The sequence below is a fragment of the Triturus cristatus genome, chromosome 12, assembly GCF_964204655.1.
Source record: "Triturus cristatus chromosome 12, aTriCri1.1, whole genome shotgun sequence".
In the NCBI taxonomy this organism is placed as follows: Eukaryota; Metazoa; Chordata; class Amphibia; order Caudata; family Salamandridae; genus Triturus; species Triturus cristatus.
In genome coordinates this window covers 125,584,157-125,611,100 of record NC_140595.1, presented here as the reverse complement: position 1 = coordinate 125,611,100, position 26,944 = coordinate 125,584,157, and the positions used below count along the sequence as shown (strand labels likewise).

At 44.9% G+C, this 26,944-nt stretch overlaps 1 protein-coding gene across 1 annotated transcript in view; it reads right to left on the bottom strand.

Annotated features, from left to right (window-relative positions):
* The window catches only part of LOC146772859 (uncharacterized), a 94,520-nt gene extending 69,959 nt beyond the window's left edge, over window positions 1-24,561 (bottom strand). Inside the window, exon 1 of the mRNA XM_085637037.1 lies at window positions 24,127-24,561. Within this exon, the coding sequence (XP_085493163.1) occupies window positions 24,127-24,561 (435 nt within the window). The remainder of the gene's footprint in view (window positions 1-24,126) is intronic.
* Window positions 24,562-26,944: the final 2,383 nt, after the last annotated feature.

Below are 26,944 nucleotides of genomic sequence, written 5' to 3'. Positions count from 1 at the left end.
TTTTCAGACCACCACCATGTGTATCCTGGGTGACTGCCTACACTCCAGCAAGGGCAACCAGCCTTAGTGATGCTGAATGTATTTGCATTACAGACTGAAACCTCAAACCCCACTCGCTTGTAAATACTGTGCATGATTATACATGGAAAGGAGCTGGGTGTGTGCTAAGAGTCTGCTTCTGCACCAAAAAATCGCTCCCCCTTTTTCCTACTAATGCAAATATAAAATTACCAGAGTTGTACACAATAAATCTCTGCCTATATTTCCCAACATGTGTAACCTGGGTGACTGCCTACATTCCACCAAGGGCAACCAGCCTTAGTGATGCTGAATGTATTTGCATTACTGAGTCCAACCTCAAACCCTTAAACTATTCATTTTTTATACCAATACACCTTAATTTATCGTGAAAACATAGTCCATATTATTTTACATGTTCCTCACATTTAAATTTCTCCCAAAACAGAAAATAATAAACGCAACTTCAACAAAAAGAATTACATTTCTATTATTCATTTCTTAATTTACCATATACATCCCCTCTCAAACTCTAACCTCACCTTTAAAATTAGTTAGTTGTGAAAGAAATGTGGCACTCAAACAGCAGATTATCAGAGCCAGGATCTCTGTTCTCTACACCTCTCTCCTCTCAGCAGAACCAGATAATGGCAAAGTTTCCCTCTATTTTTCCACACATATACATGTAAGTTTCAAATCTCAGTGCTTCCCCCTTTTTTTCAAATGTAATCACACATTTCTATTGGTTGAAAACCAACCCTTTTCCAAAAGTACCCTGCCCCCAACTTGACTTCTGCCTAGTACCCTTCCCCCAACTTGACTTCTGCCTGCTACCATAGCAACAGCTCATGGAACACTGCTGTGTGGAGTTAGGTCAGAAGTTCGCCACACAATGTTTCAATTCCACAGAGCAAGAGTGCTTGACTTTTCAAACCTAACAGCAAATCCATAGTACTGTTCTTTGGTAACACATTTTTCTGTACCAACACAAAACATGCTTCTATTAATTTACACATACAGCCTAGTTTTTATTCTAGAATGGTATGAAACAGCCAATCAGTTCTTTTTGTTTTGAAAAAAATATGTATGCCTCCATTTCCAAACTGTCTTTCTTTTCATATTGCCATTCTACTGAAAGACACCTCCTGAGTGCATCCAGTTCTCCTTTGAAGATGTTCACAGTGTGGATTGTAGGGCACAGCTATGTCTTCTGGAGTGAAAAGTTTGCAGAGAAAACAGGTATGGTGAGAGACCTTGCTTTGCCAAATGTAGACATTAAATGGATTGGTCAGAGAGGGTTAAAGTGGCACCAATTGATGCCATTGGTGAAATCCTTCATGCAAATCCAACACCCTGACCTCATAATAGTGCACTGTGGTGGCAATGACCTAGGCACTTTGACTGGGGTAGGTCTGGAAATGCTTATGAAGGACACCTTTGCACAACTGTTTTCACTTTTCCCTAAAACTGCCTTTGTGTTTTCTAACATATGCCAAAGGCAAAAATGGAACTGGTCCAATAATTTCTGTCCGCAGATTGACAAAGCAAGAAAGCACGTCAACAAATCTGTTTCTGCTTTCCTCCGTGACTATGGTATGGGTTCCATTTACCACAACAACTTGCGTTACGAAATGCAAGACATTTATAGAGGAGATGGTGTGCACTTCAATGATGAAGGGAACAGAGTCTTCCTCTTGAACCTTAGACTCTGCATCGGTACTTACTTGTAGGTACCACAAAAAAATCACTTAATAAACACAACGTCTCTTTTTAGAGCCCCCTAATATCTAAACACTTAAATCTGAATTTCATTTCTTTTTTGTATTTTTTTTTTACCGTACGCTTACCGTAAGCTTACCGTACGCGTACCCCGTGATTTTTTTTAAAATCAATAAATGTTTCCTTTGTACTTTTCTGTCCTTCTTTGACCCCCTTACAAATGTTAGGGGGTCTGTAACTCTCTCCCTTGCCCCCTTTTCAAGATATCACTCTTTTTTACCGGAGTGAAATACACAAAATGGCGGCCGCCGCTTCCTGGTTTCGGCCGATTCGAATGTTTACTAAGATCTAACAGCCAATCAGAATCGCGCTCGCGCACGCCACCGTACGCGTACGGTAAGCTTACGGTAAGCGTACCGTAAGCTGGCTCAGATATATATATTGATTTAAAGGCTATTTTCTCAGAATCTACTGAACAGATTTACACCAAACCTACAAAAGGCACTTCCTTGACCTGAGGACTACCTCTCTGCCAAATTTCTAGTAATTCTGTTCAGCCGTTCGGGCTGTAGCCCTGTCTAAAGGTCCTATGGAAAAATGCATGGGAAAAACGCGTTTTGGGACCCCCCTTTTATCTCAGCCCCCGCTTGACGAATCCCCCCAAGACTTTCAGGGTAGGAGCGGAGCGTAGCGCCCCACCTATTTTGAGAAATTCGCGAGGATTTGTCGACCGGCGCCAAAGTTATTCCAAATAGAATGTTGCGGATTTCCTATGGAAACAGGGTCCTAACTATAACTACCTACTGGCGACCGCCAGTAGGTAATATATATATATATATATATATATATATATGGTTTTTTTAACTATTCTTTAAGGAGGGGGGCTGCGTGGCCCCCCTCCTGAGGCCTCTATTTGCCCCAGGGACCCCATCCCCCGGGACTCTGCCTCCTTTTTAAAAATTATATATATTTTTTCTTGAAGACGGAGGCCGCGTGGACCCCTCCCGGGGCACTTCTGGCCACGGGGACCCCATCCCCCGGGGCTGGCCCTATCCGTTAGGGGCCGTGGGGGAGCCCCAATGCCCCCACGGTCCTGCTGGCACCCCGCCTCCTGTGGGAGCTGGCATTGATTTTCCACAAGGGGAGCTGCTGACATGCAGCTCCCCTTGTGAAAAGCAATCCTGCTTTGCTTCATTGAAGCAAGAGCAGGTTTCCCTGCTCTCGTTTCAATGAAGCAAAGCAGCGTTTGCAATGACAGGGAGGAAGCCGCACGGCTCCCGCCCTGTCATTGCAAACAGCAGTGTCCCGGGGGTGGGCAACCCGGCACACTGCAGGAGCCGGCTCTGGGGAGGTAGTGCTCCCCGGGGCTGGGGGTCCGCTACTGACCCCCAAATTTAAATAAGTATGTGTCTCGGGGAGGTGGTGGTCCCCGGGGCATGTGGGGGGCTCTTGGCCCCCCACACATCTATTTTTTTTTTAAAAAGAGCACCAGGGAGGTGGCGGGCCCTGAGGCTGCGGGGGGGGCGCATGCCCCCTCGCATTCATTTAGCAAAAAGCCCCGGGGAGGTGGAGGTCCCCGGGGCTGCAGGGGGGCCGCGTGCCCCCCACACATAATTACCATAGCCTCAGGGAGGTGGCGATCCACAGGGCTGTAGGGGCCCCGCGGGCCCCCACTATTATTTTTTAACAATGTCCCCGGGACCTGGCCCACCTGGGGGCCTCATTAAAATGAAGCGCGGGAGCCCACACTTCATTTTTTTATATAATTTTGTCTGTATTTGCGACCCCAACGCGAATTCCGTCAAAATTATCTTCTCCTTCTAAAACTACGAGTCTGTTTTCTAGTACACTAAGGTTGTAGTCACATCACGTGACACTTCACGAGCACAAAAAATTATGTAAATGATGGGTTCAAGTCTGTATTGACTGTTGGTGAACAAGCCTGCAGGTCAGGCGAAACGCGTTCAACCGGCTGACTGAAAAATAAATAAGTTTGAGCCAGGACAAGGCGTCGTCATCCTTGGGAACTTTTCAGGGGATTGTGTGATATATATATATATATATATATATATATATATATATATATATATATATATATATATATATATATATATATATATATATATAAAAATAAACAAAGGCTCTTGCGCTCTCAAAGGGCACACCCGACATTCCAACCATCCGGTTTGTTGTTCCTTTAAGTGTTTTCATGTCCCGACGCGTTTCGAGGCCACTCCGCCTCTTCTTCATGGGGTCTAAGTACAGAAAGCAAGCATAAATTCTCCCCAGCAAACAATTACTTTTATTTGAATGACACCGCCCTCAGTGGGCGTGGCTTATCATCTAAAAATCCATCAAGCATGATGGTAGTCGTAGTCCATTGGGAGAATACAGTGTTCCTTAAGTAGGTTGCATGCTTCTTTACATTGATATCCGTATATTAAAATCCTTGAGTAGGAAGGATTCTGGAAAGCAGAGCTGTCTTCATTATAATGGAACATCGTGCCAAGCGGCAAAGACAAGTGTTTTGCCACAGCCTATTCGCGTTGTAGCATCTTTCTCCACAACCGGAAATGGTGCTCCTCCGCACGGCCAGGAGCAGCCGCGTAGTGTATCTAAATAAATAAAGGCTCTTGCGCTCTCAAAGGGCACACCCGACATTCCAACCATCCGGTTTGTTGGCCTCTCGCAACTCTGTTGCCCGTTCTCCATTAAGTGTTTCCATGTCCCGACGCGTTTCGAGGCCACTCCGCCTCTTCTTCATGGGGTCTAAGTAAAGAAAGTAAGCATAAATTCTCCCCAGCAAACAATTACTTTTATTTGAATGACACCACCCTCAGTGGGCGTGGCTTATCATCTAATCCATCAAGCATGATGGTAGTCGTAGTCCATGGGGAGAATGCAGTATTCCTTAAGTAGGTTGCATGCCTCTTTACATTGATATCCGTATATTAAAATCCTTGAGTGGGAAGGAGTCTGGAAAGCAGAGCTGTCTTCATTATAATGGAACATCGTGCCAAGCGGCAAAGACAAGTGTTTTGCCACAGCCTCTCCGCGTTGCAGCATCTTCCTCCACAACCGGAAATGGGGCTCCTCTGCACGGCCAGGAGCAGCCGCGTAGGGTATCTAAATAAACAAAGGCTCTTGCGCTCTCGAAGGGCACACCCGACATTCCAACCATCCGGTTTGTTGGCCTCTCGCAACTCTGTTGCCCATTCTCCATTAAATGTTTCCATGTCCTGACGCGTTTCAAGGCCACTCCGCCTCTTCTTCATGGGGTCTAAGTAAAGAAAGTAAGCATAAATTCTCCCCAGCAAACAATTACTTTTATTTGAATGACACCACCCTCAGTGGGCGTGGCTTATTATCTAATCCATCAAGCATGATGGTAGTCGTAGTCCATGGGGAGAATACAGCATTCCTTAAGTAGGTTGCATGCTTCTTTACATTGATATCCGTATATTAAAATCCTTGAGTAGGAAGGAGTCTGGAAAGCAGAGCTGTCTTCATTATAATGGAACATCATGCCAAGCGGCAAAGACAAGTGTTTTTCCACAGCCTCTCCGCGTTGCAGCATCTTCCTCCACAACCGGAAATGGTGCTCCTCCACACGGCCAGGAGCAGCCGCGTAGGGTATCTAAATAAACATGGAGGAAGATGCTGCAACGCGGAGAGGCTGTGGCAAAACACTTGTGAGAATGGGCAACAGAGTTGCGAGAGGCCAACAAACCGGATGGTTGGAATGTCGGGTGTGCCCTTCGAGAGCGCAAGAGCCTTTGTTTATTTTTATATATATATATATATATATATATATATATATATATATATATATATATATATATATCAAGTCACGTGGGGTGTTCTAAAGAAACGAGCAGCACTCAAGACACGGACCTCTTGTTCCCCAGCAAGGCATTTAATGGCATTGGCAGAACAGCAAACCAGTTCATTCAAAGGCAGCTGACCGCCACCTGACGCGTTTCAAGTCAATCTCTTCCTCAGAGGCGGTTCCGGTCAGAAGGCACAAGGCGGGCTGCAAACTCCTTAATTAGCAATATCGTATGTCCTGATTGGACGGCTCTAATGAGGCAATACGTGGCATTATGGGAGTTGCAGTCCCAACATTCCTTGTCACTTAAAAATGTCTGCCAAATCTCAAGCTCTGGATGAGCCCCAGCCAGCATATCTGCCATTAATCCATAGTCCGTGCTCCACAAGCAACCCCCGCTGTAACGAGGATCTGTGGCCCCCTTCACCTGGGGTGGTGCCAGCTCAGCGGCAGAACAACCGCTCATACATCAAGTCACGTGGGGTGTTCTAAAGAAACGAGCAGCACTCGAGACACGGACCTCTTGTTCCCCAGCAAGGCATTTAATGGCATTGGCAGAACAGCAAACCAGTTCATTCAAAGGCAGCTGACCGCCACCTGACGCGTTTCAAGTCAATCTCTTCCTCAGAGGCGGTTCCGGTCAGAAGGCACAAGGCGGGCTGCAAACTCCTTAATTAGCAATATCGTATGTCCTGATTGGACGGCTCTAATGAGGCAATACGTGGCATTATGGGAGTTGCAGTCCCAACATTCCTTGTCACTTAAAAATGTCTGCCAAATCTCAAGCTCTGGATGAGCCCCAGCCAGCATATCTGCCATTAATCCATAGTCCGTGCTCCACAAGCAACCCCCGCTGTAACGAGGATCTGTGGCCCCCTTCACCTGGGGTGGTGCCAGCTCAGCGGCAGAACAACCGCTCATACATCAAGTCACGTGGGGTGTTCTAAAGAAACGAGCAGCACTCGAGACACGGACCTCTTGTTCCCCAGCAAGGCATTTAATGGCATTGGCAGAACAGCAAACCAGTTCATTCAAAGGCAGCTGACCGCCACCTGACGCGTTTCAAGTCAATCTCTTCCTCAGAGGCGGTTCCGGTCAGAAGGCACAAGGCGGGCTGCAAACTCCTTAATTAGCAATATCGTATGTCCTGATTGGACGGCTCTAATGAGGCAATACGTGGCATTATGGGAGTTGCAGTCCCAACATTCCTTGTCACTTAAAAATGTCTGCCAAATCTCAAGCTCTGGATGAGCCCCAGCCAGCATATCTGCCATTAATCCATAGTCCGTGCTCCACAAGCAACCCCCGCTGTAACGAGGATCTGTGGCCCCCTTCACCTGGGGTGGTGCCAGCTCAGCGGCAGAACAACCGCTCATACATCAAGTCACGTGGGGTGTTCTAAAGAAACGAGCAGCACTCGAGACACGGACCTCTTGTTCCCCAGCAAGGCATTTAATGGCATTGGCAGAACAGCAAACCAGTTCATTCAAAGGCAGCTGACCGCCACCTGACGCGTTTCAAGTCAATCTCTTCCTCAGAGGCGGTTCCGGTCAGAAGGCACAAGGCGGGCTGCAAACTCCTTAATTAGCAATATCGTATGTCCTGATTGGACGGCTCTAATGAGGCAATACGTGGCATTATGGGAGTTGCAGTCCCAACATTCCTTGTCACTTAAAAATGTCTGCCAAATCTCAAGCTCTGGATGAGCCCCAGCCAGCATATCTGCCATTAATCCATAGTCCGTGCTCCACAAGCAACCCCCGCTGTAACGAGGATCTGTGGCCCCCTTCACCTGGGGTGGTGCCAGCTCAGCGGCAGAACAACCGCTCATACATCAAGTCACGTGGGGTGTTCTAAAGAAACGAGCAGCACTCGAGACACGGACCTCTTGTTCCCCAGCAAGGCATTTAATGGCATTGGCAGAACAGCAAACCAGTTCATTCAAAGGCAGCTGACCGCCACCTGACGCGTTTCAAGTCAATCTCTTCCTCAGAGGCGGTTCCGGTCAGAAGGCACAAGGCGGGCTGCAAACTCCTTAATTAGCAATATCGTATGTCCTGATTGGACGGCTCTAATGAGGCAATACGTGGCATTATGGGAGTTGCAGTCCCAACATTCCTTGTCACTTAAAAATGTCTGCCAAATCTCAAGCTCTGGATGAGCCCCAGCCAGCATATCTGCCATTAATCCATAGTCCGTGCTCCACAAGCAACCCCCGCTGTAACGAGGATCTGTGGCCCCCTTCACCTGGGGTGGTGCCAGCTCAGCGGCAGAACAACCGCTCATACATCAAGTCACGTGGGGTGTTCTAAAGAAACGAGCAGCACTCGAGACACGGACCTCTTGTTCCCCAGCAAGGCATTTAATGGCATTGGCAGAACAGCAAACCAGTTCATTCAAAGGCAGCTGACCGCCACCTGACGCGTTTCAAGTCAATCTCTTCCTCAGAGGCGGTTCCGGTCAGAAGGCACAAGGCGGGCTGCAAACTCCTTAATTAGCAATATCGTATGTCCTGATTGGACGGCTCTAATGAGGCAATACGTGGCATTATGGGAGTTGCAGTCCCAACATTCCTTGTCACTTAAAAATGTCTGCCAAATCTCAAGCTCTGGATGAGCCCCAGCCAGCATATCTGCCATTAATCCATAGTCCGTGCTCCACAAGCAACCCCCGCTGTAACGAGGATCTGTGGCCCCCTTCACCTGGGGTGGTGCCAGCTCAGCGGCAGAACAACCGCTCATACATCAAGTCACGTGGGGTGTTCTAAAGAAACGAGCAGCACTCGAGACACGGACCTCTTGTTCCCCAGCAAGGCATTTAATGGCATTGGCAGAACAGCAAACCAGTTCATTCAAAGGCAGCTGACCGCCACCTGACGCGTTTCAAGTCAATCTCTTCCTCAGAGGCGGTTCCGGTCAGAAGGCACAAGGCGGGCTGCAAACTCCTTAATTAGCAATATCGTATGTCCTGATTGGACGGCTCTAATGAGGCAATACGTGGCATTATGGGAGTTGCAGTCCCAACATTCCTTGTCACTTAAAAATGTCTGCCAAATCTCAAGCTCTGGATGAGCCCCAGCCAGCATATCTGCCATTAATCCATAGTCCGTGCTCCACAAGCAACCCCCGCTGTAACGAGGATCTGTGGCCCCCTTCACCTGGGGTGGTGCCAGCTCAGCGGCAGAACAACCGCTCATACATCAAGTCACGTGGGGTGTTCTAAAGAAACGAGCAGCACTCGAGACACGGACCTCTTGTTCCCCAGCAAGGCATTTAATGGCATTGGCAGAACAGCAAACCAGTTCATTCAAAGGCAGCTGACCGCCACCTGACGCGTTTCAAGTCAATCTCTTCCTCAGAGGCGGTTCCGGTCAGAAGGCACAAGGCGGGCTGCAAACTCCTTAATTAGCAATATCGTATGTCCTGATTGGACGGCTCTAATGAGGCAATACGTGGCATTATGGGAGTTGCAGTCCCAACATTCCTTGTCACTTAAAAATGTCTGCCAAATCTCAAGCTCTGGATGAGCCCCAGCCAGCATATCTGCCATTAATCCATAGTCCGTGCTCCACAAGCAACCCCCGCTGTAACGAGGATCTGTGGCCCCCTTCACCTGGGGTGGTGCCAGCTCAGCGGCAGAACAACCGCTCATACATCAAGTCACGTGGGGTGTTCTAAAGAAACGAGCAGCACTCGAGACACGGACCTCTTGTTCCCCAGCAAGGCATTTAATGGCATTGGCAGAACAGCAAACCAGTTCATTCAAAGGCAGCTGACCGCCACCTGACGCGTTTCAAGTCAATCTCTTCCTCAGAGGCGGTTCCGGTCAGAAGGCACAAGGCGGGCTGCAAACTCCTTAATTAGCAATATCGTATGACCTGATTGGACGGCTCTAATGAGGCAATACGTGGCATTATGGGAGTTGCAGTCCCAACATTCCTTGTCACTTAAAAATGTCTGCCAAATCTCAAGCTCTGGATGAGCCCCAGCCAGCATATCTGCCATTAATCCATAGTCCGTGCTCCACAAGCAACCCCCGCTGTAACGAGGATCTGTGGCCCCCTTCACCTGGGGTGGTGCCAGCTCAGCGGCAGAACAACCGCTCATACATCAAGTCACGTGGGGTGTTCTAAAGAAACGAGCAGCACTCGAGACACGGACCTCTTGTTCCCCAGCAAGTCATTTAATGGCATTGGCAGAACAGCAAACCAGTTCATTCAAAGGCAGCTGACCGCCACCTGACGCGTTTCAAGTCAATCTCTTCCTCAGAGGCGGTTCCGGTCAGAGGGCACAAGGCGGGCTGCAAACTCCTTAATTAGCAATATCGTATGTCCTGATTGGACGGCTCTAATGAGGCAATACGTGGCATTATGGGAGTTGCAGTCCCAACATTCCTTGTCACTTAAAAATGTCTGCCAAATCTCAAGCTCTGGATGAGCCCCAGCCAGCATATCTGCCATTAATCCATAGTCCGTGCTCCACAAGCAACCCCCGCTGTAACGAGGATCTGTGGCCCCCTTCACCTGGGGTGGTGCCAGCTCAGCGGCAGAACAACCGCTCATACATCAAGTCACGTGGGGTGTTCTAAAGAAACGAGCAGCACTCGAGACACGGACCTCTTGTTCCCCAGCAAGGCATTTAATGGCATTGGCAGAACAGCAAACCAGTTCATTCAAAGGCAGCTGACCGCCACCTGATATATATATATATATATATATATATATATATATATATATATATATATATATCCAACAACAAAGTCCCTGTTACAGGAACACACACGGGGCACTCAGGATTCTGTACTTGCTTTCTTTATTTCACCCAGCATGACGCGTTTCGTCTGGCACGACTTTATCAAATGCTCTTCAGTGAGCAAGATAGTCTCCGGTATTCTTATGTTATAAAACCCTTATTGGGCCCCTCCCACATAGTGTTTGGTGAGGAATGACTGCTTTGGCAACTCAGTCCTTCTGATTTACATCACCGCCATCTTGGAGTATGTGTTCCTTCTCTTTACGGTCTATAATAGTGTGTAATTCAAGATAGTCGTTCTTTCTCGTAAGCCTCCATACAGTGATGGGAAAAAGGAAACCATATCTCCTTGATCGTGTTCTCTCACTCTGTGGTATGATACGGAGCCTCAATATTTCTTCATCAGACTCATTCGTCAACCGCTTTCCTACCATCACTTTCTTTTGCACCTGAGAGCGCCGATTATAGTAATCTCTGCTCCTTCATGTTGTCATGAACCAACTTCGTGTTGACCAGTGCATCAGATTTGGCCACGGCGGTTCAGGCAGAGCTCGAAGTTGGTTCAAGAAGCACAGGCTAAAGTCAAATTAAGAAACAGAGAAGGACTTCTTGAACCTATATGTGACAATGCACAAACAACAAAAAATGACGATTCTGAGTCCAGACTGATTATTACCTATAATCAGCAAGAGAGAAAAATTAAATCAATTCTCAAACGTAATTGGCCCATAATCCTCACAGATGCGGTACTAGCACATCATTTGTCGGATAACCCTACAATCACATTTAGAAAAGGCAGATCTATAAGAACACAGCTGGTTAAAAATAGTCCAGAGATCTGCCACAATAAAATGTGGTTGCAACCACAACAGGGCTTTTTCAAATGCTCGAGTTGCAGAGCCTGCAAGTTTGGGATTAACACAACTAGTTATGTTACCCCATTCAATGTCAGGCCCAAGCTGATTACAGGCAACTACAATTGCAAAACCGAGTTTGCTGTATATGTCCTGGCTTGCACCTGTGGGCTAAGATACATGGGTAGCACGAAACTGCAGGTGCACGTCAGGATATTGCAGCATATCCGGGCAATTGTCAACAACGGTGATGCTTACCCAGTTGCCAGGCACTTTAAATAATTCCATAATAACAATCTCAGTTGCCTAAGCTACTTCGTAATCAGCTCAATAACAAAACCACGCAGAGGAGGCAACAGAGAACGATCTTTACGCCAATCTCAATCACGGTTCATTATTGAGTTAGACAGCAAATATCAGAATGGTCTTAACAACACGGAAGACCTTCATAACTTTTTATAAATTTTTACAACCTGATAAATCGGTCCTATATGATGTTTCTAGATAATGCCTATATAATGACATTTTATTTGCTCGTTTACCGATCACTACGCAGCATAGTTAGCTTCCCCCAGGGTAAGAAGCAATACGAATATTACAATATTCAAATCTACTATGATAATAACATGAGTTAATAATGTTTCTTTCAGTTCAATACTAGCTGCTATTCCCCTTATTTTCTCTTTTTTCTCTTTTTTCTTTTATATTTATAGTCATGCACCTGAACTTTACGCACTTATGCACTAGCACTTTTTAATTAATTAAGGTAGCACTAAGCACTTTAATTATAACATACTATCATACCAATAGAGTCAGGACATTTAGCAAAGATAAGCAGTGAGACATTCATGCAATTTATGTCAATCAAAGTGGTAGTAACTAGTTGAATATCCAATTTATCACAGAAATTCTTTGCACCAAATTATAGTCTACAAGTTCTCGAGCATTTATGCAATAATATATAGGCACATACTGCATTATGTGTTTTAAATAAAACAAATAAAATTATATATTGGTAAATCTGTTTACATATGTATTTATATATATTTATATGTATTTATATTTATTTATTTCGGTTTTAAATTAACCATGATTTTACCATGATTTTACTAAACAGTTTTTATAATATGTTGACTAAAGGACACACAGTCACTGTATGATTTCATCATTGATGTCATTAGTGATGTCATTTGAGATGTCATCAGTGATGTCATGAGTGATGTCACTGACCATGTCATGAGTGATGTAATATGTGACATCATCAGCAGTGCATTGCGGGCGCGCGAGTTATAGTTAGCTGAACTAACTATAATGGGGGAATTTCAATGGTTTTGTACGAGTGAAAAGTCCAGCTAACTATAACGCCCCTGAAACCTATGGTTTTTTCAGTGAATTGCTAAGGTTTTTAAAATGCTAATTCCTAACTATAACGTGCCTGAAACCTATGGTTTTTTCAGTGAATTTCAAAGGTTTTTTAAATGCTAATTTCTAACTATGCCTACAGAGAAAGGACATGTGAAGAAAGAAGAAAAAACAAATGCAGAAAGAAGCAACAGAAGTCCTCAAAGACGAAGAAAAGTGCAGGAAGAAGGATAACGTGCAGAAAGAACAAACAGAAGAGCAGAAAGAAGCCTTGTTGCAAAATCATCCTGTACCCTCAACTTTTTCAGACGGATACTGGTGGTAACTGACTCTGACTAACCAGTCCTAGAGCCAGTGCTATGTTAAAAGACACTCAGAATACAGTGAAAACACCTACATACACTAGGGAACACTATGCGTTGGGGTCCCCCTGTGATCAGCATGACCTCCTCTGTAAGCCCCTAGTATATAATAGGGCAGGGATTAAAACTACCTCTTAAAACGCGCCACAGGGCGTGTTTGCACACGTCACCTCAGGCCCCGTCCCCTCACTCTCCCACTGTGTAAATACGCCCTGTGGCCGTTTTAAGTTGGGAGATTAAGTCCCCTTGAATCCTGAGGGCCCTAGGGTCCAACTAGACCACTAGGTACCTCCAGGAAGCGCCACAGAGCTGCATTGCAGAGAGATGTAAAAAGGGGCACGGCCTAGACCACCTCTCTGCAACGCAGCGCAGTGGCGCTTACTGGAAGCACCTGGTGGGTAGTTGGCCCCCAGGGTCCCTCAGGACTGAAGGGGAATTATTTCCACAACTTAAAACGCGCCACAGGGTTTGTTTGCACATGTTAACTCAGGCCCCGTCCCCACCCTTCACCATGCATTCAGGAAGGCACGTTTAATCACTCACTTATACAGTCAGTCACACAACTACTAAATCATCCATTCAGACAGTCATACACCCACTCATTCTTCAATACACCTTGACCTATATATATATATAAAACATATTTAAACTTTACAGAAACACACAGTCACTGTATGATTTCATCAGTGATGTCATTAGTGATGTCATTTGAGATGTCATCAGTGATGTCATGAGTGATGTCACTGACCATGTCATGAGTGATGTAATATGTGACATCATCAGCAGTGCATTGCGGGCGCGCGAGTTATAGTTAGCTGAACTAACTATAATGGGGGAATTTCAATGGTTTTGTACGAGTGAAAAGTCCAGCTAACTATAACGCCCCTGAAACCTATGGTTTTTTCAGTGAATTGCTAAGGTTTTTTAAATGCTAATTCCTAACTATAACGTGCCTGAAACCTATGGTTTTTTCAGTGAATTTCAAAGGTTTTTTAAATGCTAATTTCTAACTATGCCTACAGAGAAAGGACATGTGAAGAAAGAAGAAAAAACAAATGCAGAAAGAAGCAACAGAAGTCCTCAAAGACGAAGAAAAGTGCAGGAAGAAGGATAACGTGCAGAAAGAACAAACAGAAGAGCAGAAAGAAGCCTTGTTGCAAAATCATCCTGTACCCTCAACTTTTTCAGACGGATACTGGTGGTAACTGACTCTGACTAACCAGTCCTAGAGCCAGTGCTATGTTAAAAGACACTCAGAATACAGTGAAAACACCTACATACACTAGGGAACACTATGCGTTGGGGTCCCCCTGTGATCAGCATGACCTCCTCTGTAAACCCCTAGTATATAATAGGGCAGGGATTAAAACTACCTCTTAAAACGCGCCACAGGGCGTGTTTGCACACGTCACCTCAGGCCCCGTCCCCTCACTTCCCCACTGTGTAAATACGCCCTGTGGCCGTTTTAAGTTGGGAGATTAAGTCCCCTTGAATCCTGAGGGCCCTAGGGTCCAACTAGACCACTAGGTACCTCCAGGAAGCGCCACAGAGCTGCATTGCAGAGAGATGTAAAAAGGGGCACGGCCTAGACCACCTCTCTGCAACGCAGCGCAGTGGCGCTTACTGGAAGCACCTGGTGGGTAGTTGGCCCCCAGGGTCCCTCAGGACTGAAGGGGAATTATTTCCACAACTTAAAACGCGCCACAGGGTTTGTTTGCACATGTTAACTCAGGCCCCGTCCCCACCCTTCACCACTGTGTAAACACGCCCTGTGGCCGTTTTTAGTTGGGAGATTAAGTTCATTTGAATCCTGAGGGTCCCTAGGGTCCAACTAGCCCACTAGGTACCTCCAGTAAGCGCCACAGAACTCCGTTGCAGAGAGGTGTAAAAAAGTGGCACGGCCTGGACCACCTCTCTGCAACGCAGCTCAGTGGCACTTACTGGAAGCACCTGGTGGGCTAGTTAGCCCCCAGGGGCCCTCAGGATTGAAGGGGAATTATTTCCCCAACTTAAAACGCGCCATAGGGCGTGTTTGCACACGTCACCTCAGGCCCCGTCCCCTCCCTACCCCACTGTGTAAACACGCCCTGTGGCCGTTTTTTAAGTTGCGAGATTAAGTCCCCTTGAATCCTGAAGATCCCTAGGGGCAAAATAGCCCACTAGGTATGTCCAGAAAGCGCCATTGCAGAGAGGTGTAAAAAGGGGCACGACCTACACCACCTCTCTGCAACGCAGAGCAGTGGTGCTTACTGGAAGCACCTGGTGGGCTAGTTGGCCCCCAGGGTCCCTCGGGATTGAAAGGGAATTATTTCCTCAACTTAAAACGCGCCACAGGGTGTGTTTGCACACGTCACCTCAGGCCCCGTCCCCTCCCTTCACCACTGTGTAAACGCGCCCTATGGCCGTTCTAAGTTGAGAGATTAAGTCCCCTTGAATCCTAAGGGTCCCTAGGGTCAAACTAGCCCACTAGGTACCTCCAGTAAGCGCCACAGAGCTGCGTTGCATAGAGGTGTAAAAAGGGGCGTGGCCTCAGAACACCTGTCTACAACGCAGCTCCCTGGCGCATACTGGAGATACCTGTTGGGCTAGTTGGCCCTCAGGGACCCTCAGTATTGAAGGGGAATTAATTCCCCAACTTACAACTGGCCAGGGGGCGCGTTTGCAGAGTGCTGCAAGGAGGGTGTGGGCCTCCGGCACGATGCCAGTCTTTCATTTATTTTATTTTTTTAAGAAGGAGGGCTGTGTGACCCCCCTTCTTTTTCTAATTTACTGGCCCTGGGGACTCCATCCCCCATCCCCCAGGGCCTGCACCCTAATTTTTTTGTTGAAAAAAATAAATTTGGCCCTTCCAAGTCCTTAATCAGCCCCGGGGACCCCAACCCCCGGGTCATGGCCTTTTTTTAAATTTAATTCTTTAGGAGGGGGCTGCGTTGCCCCCCTCCTCAGGCCACTTATGGCCCTGGGAACCCCATCCCCCGGGGCCGGCCTTTGATTTTTATTATTTAAAAAAAATATATATTTATAGAAAAACCTAGGACATGCGTGAGATTCATTAAAAGGCGACTATGCATAGAATGAATCCACATGGAATGTATTCACACCACTAGTGAAGCTCTGACGTGTCTGACGCCCTACCGTGCCTAATCCCGGCGCCCCCGCCAGTGGGTACTCTCCAAGTAGACACCCTTGTCGTTTATTTATACAAACATGGGTAGCTATTGACGGGCACATTTAATATACACGCACACCACTCCATTCAAAGGGGATTTGACAAAAATTTGACCAAACTGTGCAAGAAACCCCCCTCACGGTTAATAAAACACACATCCACCGCCGAATGTGTAATACTTTTTATTTTACTCTCTGGAAAGGAGACGAACCTCACTTGAGAGTCACAGCGTGCTCCTGGCTGAGCCCAATGCTGTGTTACACCCACCAGTGCCCGCCGAGTGCCTCACACCTCTGTGTTGTATTCCACCAGCTAGTGCATATGCTATGACACTCTCTAGCCCATGTGCACTGTAACACCACCCCGTGAATATGTCATGCCACACTTGCTTCGCACGGGTTATATTGCCCCATCTAACGTGCCTTCCTCGATGCCTATGTTATAACGCACAGCGCTATGCCATACATATTACAATCTGGGATCCATATCTTTGTCAGAGTGCATATGCAACGTTACACTCCCCAGCACATATTTTATATTACAACTTTAGAGACTAGTTAGGTTACACAACACTGCCCTGTGCATATTACACTCCAAGGCGCTAGTGCCTGTGCTATCTCGCGCTCGCCAATGAATCTGTCATTGCGAACAATGTATTGCATATTATATTTCATGCCCCGGTTCATCTTATATCACACTTTTTGGTGCATAGTTTATACCACAGACTATATCTAGTTTTCATTTTCAATCGTGCTCTCAGGACTATGTTCTATATAACACTGCATCCACCTACCCTTTTCACAGGCATTACATTTTGCGATGGGGGTGGAGGGTCAGGGGGTGTTTCTGCCAAGTGAGTCCAGAGTCACAGTCACAAACGTCCTCTTCTTCCTGAATAAAAGTTAGATTATGCTGCATACTTGTTCAGATTTTAAGTAGTTCGCACAGACACACATTTTAAAAACAATAAAGTTCCTAATACTCACCTTCTCTGAACAGTTAGCCTGCTGCCCCATTCACCTCCTCCCTATCCTCTGTTGTCTGAATCCATGGACTAGCCTCCTCCCTCCTGCCATGCATGGTCTGATGTGCTGCCACTGCCCTCCATTTAGCATGATGTACCAGTCCACTCCTCCTGCCCTCCATTGCCCAATTCTATGGCCCATCATTGACCTCCTGCTTAGCCTCTGTGTTTAGCTTGTTGCCCCTATTCTCCTTCCCCCTGCCCTCCGATGTCTTTGTGCATGCCCCTGCTCCATCCTTTTTGCCCACCATGTTCCATGGACCTGCCACTCCTATCTACTCTGAGTGTTCTATTGAGCTGCCACTCCCCTCCCACCTGCCTAGCATTGTCAGATGACTGTAACCTGTCCCTGCCACCTCCACACTGCCTGCCCACATGCCATGCCCCTATCCCCTTCCTCCTGTCCTCCATGGTCCATTTTACTGCCACACCCTTCTGCCCTTCCTGGTCTGTTGTGCTGCAACTGATCCTCCTGCCTGCCCCGCGCGGTCTGTTGTGAGGCCCCTTCCCCTGAACTCTCTTGTCTGTGCCCAGGTCCTGACCCTCCCTTCTATCCTCCATGGTCCTTTGTGCATGCCCCTGCACCCTCCTTCTTGCTCATCATAGCCATTGTGCTGCCACTAACCCTCCCGCTTGCCATGCATGGTCTTCTATGCTGCCATGGCCCCTCCCACCTTCCCTGTGTGGTCAGCTAGCTGCCCCTGACCCCCTCCCACCTTCCCTCCATGGTCTGTGTGTATGCCATCATAGTCTCATTGTTGCTCTCCATGGTGTGTCTTGTTTCTAGTGCCCATCCTGGCTGACCTCCATGGTCATCTTGCTGCTCCTGCCCTGCCCCCTTGCCCCCAGCCCTCTATTTCCATGTGCAGACCCCTATTCCCTCCCTCCTGGCTTGTCTGTTCCATTGTAATGCCCCTGATCTGTCCCTCCTGCCCTTTATGGTCTGTTATGCTGCAGCTTTCTCTCCTGTCTGTCCATTATGGTCAGCTAGCTACCATTGCCTCTTTCCCCTCTGTTCTCTCTTGTCCATGTGCATGGTCCTGTCCCCTCCCTATTGCTTTCTATGGATTGTTGTGCTGCACTCCAGTCCTGCATGCGCTGTGTGGTGTGTTGTGCTGCTGCAAACCCTGATGCCTGTCCTGTAGGGTCAGTTTGGTGCACCTCTCCATGTCCCTCCTGTCCTCTGTTATCCGAGTCCATGTCCCTACCCCAATTCCTCCTGCCTACCATGATCCAATGTACCATACTTGCGAACATTTTGAACTTGGTAAGAAGGAGATTTTGAAAAAAAACTGGGGTATTGATTTTCCCCTTTGAGTTACATTGAAAAAGAGGAGATTGTAGATAGGAGACAGATCAAATAAAGCCCATTTGAGCTTAAAAACATTGGACGTTTCCTGGCTGAAACCGGTCTGTTGGCATGTATCGTTGTACTACCACTGCCTCTTCCTTCTGCCCACAATGGTCTATTATATTGCCGCAGCCTCTCTTGCCAGTCCTGTATTGTTGGTTTGTTGCCCCTGCCCCCCTTTCCACTGCCCTCCATAGTCTGTTGTGCTGCCACTGCCCTTCCTGCCTGCCCAGTGTGGTCAAATTGTTGCATGTGCACTCTCCTACCTGCCTTCAATTTTCAGAGTTCATGCCCCTGGCCTCTGCCTCCCAACAGTATCCCAATGAACAACTAGATTGCTAACATTCTATATTTATTACAAAAGTGTGGAACGCCTGACGTCATCTTGATGTAATCAAAACTGTAATACCTAGAGTATTTCCGTTAGAAATTACATATATGAGAGGGTCTTATTTGCATCAAAATTATGGTTAGTGCTCTAAAAAACTAAAATGAGGACATATTTTCTGAGTTTTCAAATAGCAACAAAGAACTTTTAAATTATTTGTAATCTTTATGTTTTTTTATCCAGTTGACCACTTGATTAAATGTTGCACCTAGGGGAGAGGATGTGGTGTTACTTCTAGAGCTGCAGACTTTGCAACTGGGGAACCAGGTTGGAGGTTCTGCTTCAGCTCAACATTCTGTGATTCTGGTCAAATCACTTAATCTCCCCATGTCTACAACCAAAATGAATTTGATCTTGTGTGATGTAACCAATGCTCATGTAAAGCACTCCAATACCTGACAAGTCTGCACTATATAAAACTGCAAATACACAAAAAATAAGTGTTTTGCACACTTCTGTCATTGGGCTATACTTGGGCTACATCTGGGTGATATTTGGGCTACATTTGGGCTCTTTTGTCTCTGGTGGCCATCTTGGGAGATTTATTTGTTCTGAAGTTTCCTAATTTCCTCATTTACTGCAGTCTCCTCAGTGGGAATACTTTCAGTTTTTTATTTTGGTTCCATCAAGAAGGCATTCAGATGTGTCACACATGTGCCATAAATTCTGAATGTTAGCACTCTAGTTGCTCATTAGATCACCGTAGTAAAACTACTGCTCACCAGGGAAGTCTGCTGCTGGTATTCAAAGTTCATGTTTCAGTCTGCATGTCAGAATTTTTTTATGAAATAGAAGAGGATTTGAGAAGTCAAAATGTGCCCTAATTTTTCTTTCTGCAGAACTAATCATAATTTCTATGGCAAAATGAACCCCCTCATTTTGTTCCTTTGTAAATTAAATGTTTTAAGTGTTACCACTTTATTGCAATCAAGATGGCTTCAGGTGTGCCATACTTTTGTCATAAGTAAGACTGTTAGCGCTCTAGTTGTTCGTTAGAACACTCTGGGACATTCTGTCATTGGGCTATACTTGGGCTACATCTGGGTGATATTTGGGCTACATTTGGGCTCTTTTGTCTCTGGTGGCCATCTTGGGAGATTTGTTTGTTATGAAGCTTCCTAATTTCCTCATTTACTGCAGTCTCCTCAGTAGGAAATACTTTCAGTTTTTTACTTTGGTTCCATCAAGAAGGCATTCAGATGTGTCACACATTTGCCATAAATTCAGAATGTTAGCACTCTAGTTGCTTATTAGATCACTGTAGTAAAGCTACTGCTCACCAGGGAAGTCTGCTGCTGGTATTCAAAGTGCATGTTTCAGTCTGCATGTCAGAATTTTTTAATGAAATAGAACAGGATTTGAGAAATCACTCAAAATGTGCCCTAATGTTTCTATCTGCAGCACTAATCATACTTTCTATGGCAAAATGAACCCCCTCATTTTGTTCCTTTTTAAATTAAATGTTTTAAGAGTTACCACTTTATTCCAATCAAGATGGCTTCAGGTGTGCCATACTTTTGTCATAAGTAGGACTGTTAGCGCTCTAGTTGTTCTTTAGAACACTCTGGGAAGCTGCAGTAGAACACAAAGGAATCAACTGACAGTCTCTGCCCTTGTTGGATGTACATGTTTTACTGAGAATGTCAGACTTCATTCTCACATGACTGAGAAAGATAATGTGAATTTACAGAAAATATGCACTCAGTTTAGCTTATAGATCACCTTCCAAACCTCTGTGGGAAAAGCATGAGAAAATAGTTTTCTCTCAAACATGATTCATGATATTACAGCAGAAGGCTTTTTCACATGGTAAAATCACCTTAGAACACACCACAATTCCTAAAATGGGTATGGTACCATCAACAAATGATTTATAATGTAACTAAAGTCTTAAAACCTTCTATTAACTGCAATGCTTTTTAATGAGGTGCTATCATGTATATTGGTCCCAAGATGGCTGCCAACACTTCTTGGATGAAGTGCTGACAGCCAATCAGATCTCACGATGAGATGTGTGGTTAGGCTCCGCCCAGATATGTATATGCTTTTAACTGCAATTTTCTCAGGAACTAATGAACAGATTGACTCCAGACATGCAAAAGGCACATCCCTGACTTGAGGACTACCTCTCTGCCAAATTTCAAGTTATTCTGTTCAGCCGTTTGGGCTGTAGCTTGGACTAAAGGTCCCTATGGAAAATTGCATGGGAAAAACGCGTTTTGGGATCCCCTTTTTTCTCAGCCCCCGCTTAACGAATCCCCCCGAGACTTTCAGGGTAGGAGCGGAGCGGAGCGCCCCACCTATTTTGAAAATTTCGCGAGGATTCGACAATCGGCGCCAAAGTTATTCCAAATAGAATGTTGCGGATTTCCTATGGAAACACGGTCCTAACTATAACTATCTACTGGCGACCGCCAGTAGATAATATATATATATATATATATATATATATATATATATATATATATATATATATATATATATATATCAAACAAGTCCTGAACTCCCAATCCGAGCAGGGGAGTCTAGAAAACAGGTACGGACCTCGAACCATACACGTTGCTGTTGTCCAAAGAAAGTATGCCAAGCGGTTTAAAGTTTCATTTCTGATTTATTCCATTAGTCAGACAAGTGTCCGCCTCAGACGCATTTCGATCGCCTCCGCGATCTTGATCACATGACGCGCTGAGACCGGACCTTCCTTAAAAAGATAGTAACACCCAATCAATTCTCTCGTGCTCAATAAACATAAACAAAATACCAGAGAACCGAGAAATCACCATGAAACTTTCGTGAATTCATGTCAAAGAGTTCAACACTCCAACAAATCACAAAAAATAGTACAAATCATAATACTGAGCCTACATTAACTGTACAACAAATGTCTGGCAAGTGCCCCAGAATTAATTGAATACAGTAATAAATCTCAATCAAAAATGTACTAAATCACAGAATCCATGGTTCATTGATTAATAATAACATAGTTTCATGCTCATATTCTCTGAATAAAAAATGAAAGCAATCAATAATTTCTTTAAATCAAAAATAAAAATATTAAAGAGTAAAAGAGAGTCAAATTTATATAAAACAGTGAAAAGAAAGGAAAAAGAAAATAAGGTAAAGCAAAAGACAAAGAAATAAAAATATTCCTGAAAAATAGAATTGATATGAAGACTACCAGAAAAGCATAAAACAACTAGATGTGTAAGTGACTAATCAAAAAGTTTCTTTGTACATCAGCATAAAAAAACATCCAAAGGATCAGATACAAATTCTATAAAAAAAAAATTTACAAGAAATTATGCAGGTCCTCACTTGTATTCATCCCATTTGGCATTTTAGTGTCAAGTAATAGGATGAAGGAGGATTCTAGCTGACGAAGTTGTTTCTCTCTGTTGCCCCCACGGATTGAAGGGGGCACTGCCCCAAAGACAAAATATTTCAAGTCACTGATTTTGTTGGAATGGATGGCTTTAAAATGTCGGGCAACGGGATATGTGGAATCCGAGTTAACAATCGCACGAAGATGTTGCAAAATGCGATTGAAAACCGGTAATTTGGTGCTGCCCACATACTTAAGATGACAAGTGCATTCAAGCACATAAACTGCATAGTCTGTACGACAAGTGTAATGATGTTTTATTTGTACTGGAATGTTACTGAACGCTGTAGTGTATTCAGAAACATTTGTTCCAAATTTACAGGCACGGCATGAAGTGCATTTAAAAAAGCCAAACCGTGATAACCAAGTGACTGTTTCCGTGATTTCAGGGTTAGATTTAACTAAGGCATCCCTCATAGAGGGTGCTCTCCTGAATGTGATGTTCGGCAAGTCAGGCAACAAAAATGTGAGGGTCATGTCAGTCAGAACAATGGGCCAATGTTTGTAGATGATACCACGGAAATTTTTATGCTGTTTGCAAAAAGTGGTAATTAGTCTTGTAGGTTGCATAACCTCATTCGTTGTTTCACTCCCAAAAGATGTGGTATGGGGTTGTTCAGAGGGAAGGCAGGATTCACGTGAGCAAAAATTGGCTTTATCAAGTGCTCTTTTGAGGTTAAGTTGATTATAACCTCGGGCAAGGAATCGATCAAAGGCTTCCTTCTGACATTGTTGAAGGTCAGATTGACGGCTACAAATACGCCGTAGGCGAAGAAATTCCCCATAAGGTATACTGTATATGAGATGGGGTGGATGAGCACTACTGGCATGTAAGATGGAATTTCCAGCAGTGCTTTTTCTATGCAATTTGGTTTCTATGTGGTTGTCTAAAATAAAGACCTCCACATCCAGAAATTCCACCCTCTCATTACTGATGTTCGCCGTAAACTGTAAATTCATAGTGTTGGTGTTAATTGAATTCACAAATGAGAAAGCCTCCTCTTTAGATCCTTCCCAAACGATAAAAATATCGTCTATGTACCTGCCATAGTATCGAATATGTGAATCCCACATGTTCTTGTATGTGACTCGGAGGACATGTTCCTCCCACCAACCCACCAAAAGGCAGGCATAGGTTGGGGAAAAACATGCCCCCATAGCCACGCCCCTGAGTTGTTTGTATAAAACTTTGTTAAAGAGAAATACATTGTTATTGAGGCAAAGGTCAATCATTTGAAGAAGCATATCATTGTGCTCTTTGAAATTAATGGAGCGAAAGCCCAAAAAGTACTCTATAGCCGTCAACCCTTGTGAGTGTACTATGCTAGTATAGAGGGAAGCAATGTCTAGCGTGATCAACATAAAATTCGATTGCCAATGGACTTCTTGTATTTTCTTCAAGAAATCGCCAGTGTCCTTAATAAAGGACGGCAAAGCAATCATATGTGACTGAAGAAAATAGTCAACAGACTTAGACATGGATTCCAAAAGACTCTTCCTGGCAGAGATGATGGGTCTGCCAGGTATAGGGTGAATTCCCTTGTGAACCTTAGGAATAAAGTATAGGGTGGCTGTAGTTGGATAATCATTTTTGAGAAACAAATGCTCATTTTTGGAAAGAAGCCCCATTCTTTTCCATTGTGCCAAAAGGGAGGAGACAGTTTTTTTAATTTGTATAAGATGGTCTCGACCTACTTTACAATAACAATCAGTATCCGATAAGTGGCATTGTGCCTCCTGGAGATAATCATGTTTAGGCCATAAAACTATGTTCCCTCCCTTGTCAGCACCCATGACCACAAGTTGACCATTATCACGGATCTTTTTGATTAATGCCCAATAATTCCTCCATTTCCAATTAATTTTACCACATTTAGAGTGAATCAACAAATTTAATTTTTTCAAGTCATCAATTACCATGTCACTGAAGACATCTACAGAATCTTTAGGCATCATTGGGTAAAAACAAGAAGGAGGGCGAAACGGACTGGCAGCCGCCAATCCCGTATTGATTCCTTCAAGTTGTTCACAATCATTGTCAAGTATTGGAGAGTCCGAGTTTTCCTTAGCCAAGGATTGCATCATTAGTAACATGTTAGAGTCCCGGACTTGTAAGGCATCAGGCATAATGTTAGAAGTGGTAACCTCAGTCGTGGATTTGTTAAGTTGGAAGAACTTCTTAAGCTTGATCTTGCGAATAAATTTATAGACATCAATGCGAGACTGTTTATATGAGAAGTTGGACTCAGGACAAAATGACAGACCTAGCATTAATAGTTGTTTTTCAGCTTCAGATAGTACAGTGTCCGTTAAATTGATAATGGTGTTATCATGAGAGTCTAACGTTTCCATCTCCGTCCTCCTCTGCCCCTGTTTGATGGCCTTGAGGCGCTGCCTGCGCCTCTCTCTCCGACGCTGGCTGATACTGCGTCGGTTTGGCTCTGGGGATTCCTGGGGCAGAGGGTAGCTCACCTGTCCATAGTTAAAAAATTAAGCTCCTCCCCTAAGGTATGTCTTGTTGCCACGATGCTGGATGTTGCTTGTATACCGGGGCCTTCATCCGAATCCCCGCTGGTGAGAGAGTTAGTATCTGATTCAACTTCAATGGTGGTGTTATCATTGTCAACATTGGTGCGGTTAGAGGGAACCTGATCAGTAAGAGCCTTTCTTTTCATGTTGTCAAATTTACGTGAAAACGTGAAAACCCTTCCCGCCAAGTAATCATCTCTATCCCTTGCAAATTTGAAAGCCTTACGAATTTTGATAGTGTCCTCGTACTGTTTCAATTTGTTGGCTATTGTAATTTTTCCCTTGGCAATGATATCTTTTTGATCATGGGCCTCGAGAACGTTGTTTAATTCATCGATCTCCTTTAGAATCCGTTCTCTATCAATCACAGCATATTTGATTAAAATATGAACCATGTTCATAGAGGCTTGAAGATTGTTGGTAGCCCATTCTGAGAGCATATCAGGGTGTGGATTCTCATAAGAGGGTGCAATCATGACTCGCAGTCCTCGCGGCACCCTGCCTGCATCACGATACTTTTCAAGTGATTTGCTCTCCCACCATTTTGAAAGCTCAGTTTTTTGTAATTTCTCCAATTTTTTCAACATTCCCCTGACATCATTGGTATTTCCCTCATAGATTCGTGTTTCAGCTTCAACACTGGCAGTTGGTAAATTTTCAAATAATGCTTCTGCTGCTGCCTCCCGGTCTCGCAGCGCGTCCTGGGCTGACATTATAAGCTAACAAGCTTGCTTTAATCAGTTGGTAAAAACCGCTACACTGTGGGGCATGGACGTAATTTCAAACAACGATAGGCAGATATCTCCCAGCCCGTTATAAAACCTCCTTAGTACAGCAGATGACTCCTTACCGGCAAAAGAAAATAGGAACCAGGAATCCTCCGACTCCGAAGGGCTCAAAATTTCCTTGTCCGGTTACGGAGTATTGCAACGCTGATCGGAGAGACGGGGGCGTGGCCAAGTTACTCCTTCCTAGTCAAGTGTAAGCACTAAAAGTGATATCCGGCCAAAACACGATCACGCCACTTCAGAGGGAGAGGGTCCGTAAAATCCAGAGTTCAGCCAGCTTCTGGAAGAAATTGTATCAAACAAGTCCTGAACTCCCAATCCGAGCAGGGGAGTCTAGAAAACAGGTACGGACCTCGAACCATACACGTTGCTGTTATCCAAAGAAAGTATGCCAAGCGGTTTAAAGTTTAATTTCTGATTTATTCCATTAGTCAGACAAGTGTCCGCCTCAGACGCGTTTCGATCGCCTCCGCGATCTTGATCACATGACGCGCTGAGACCGGACCTTCCTTAAAAAGATAGTAACACCCAATCAATTCTCTCGTGCTCAATAAACATAAACAAAATACCAGAGAACCGAGAAATCACCATGAAACTTTCGTGAATTCATGTCAAAGAGTTCAACACTCCAACAAATCACAAAAAATAGTACAAATCATAATACTGAGCATACATTAACTGTACAACAAATGTCTATATATATATCGATACCCTTTCAGGCATAGAGTGATGAATAAATTATGCAAAAAAGAAGCAGAGAGCTCTGGGTAGTTCTCAAGTTTAGGTGGAAAGCAGCTCCTGAATAGAGCACTCTCAACACCAGCGACACTCTAGATCTGCTCACCTCAAATGTCTGCTTCTCTATCAAAGTCTTGAAGCATAGGACTAGCACAGTGCCATCCATGTCGAGATGGAAAAGTCTTTTGCCATTTCTACAGCAAAGTCTTTAAGCATAGGACTAGCATAGTGTTGTCCTTGCGGAGCTGTAAAATGACAAATATCCAGGTGTAACTAACCCTCATGAATGCATATTACTAAGGGATTGAAATGCGTTATGCTTTACTTCCTGCCTGAATAAATTCATCATTTGAAAGTTCGGCTGGAGCTGGCTTGCCTTCGCACTAGTTGCAGTGCGTAATTCTCTTTTGGAATATATGGCGGTGACGTCGCCTACAAGCCCCGACTTGCTATGCTGTGGCTCCCTTTGTCACATTGCATTTGTAATACAGATTTTAAGGGAGCCCGCTGGGTGTTCTGTGTATCAGGATTGACTTTGCCAAATCGAAGCCACTCGAAAACACAGTTGGCTCTGCTACGTGTTTTCTGAGGAGGGCTGGGGGCTGAGGATTTCTTCAATATTTCTGAGCAGCCAGAGTTTGCAGTGTTTTTTGAAACGTCTGCATTTCCGAACTTTAATA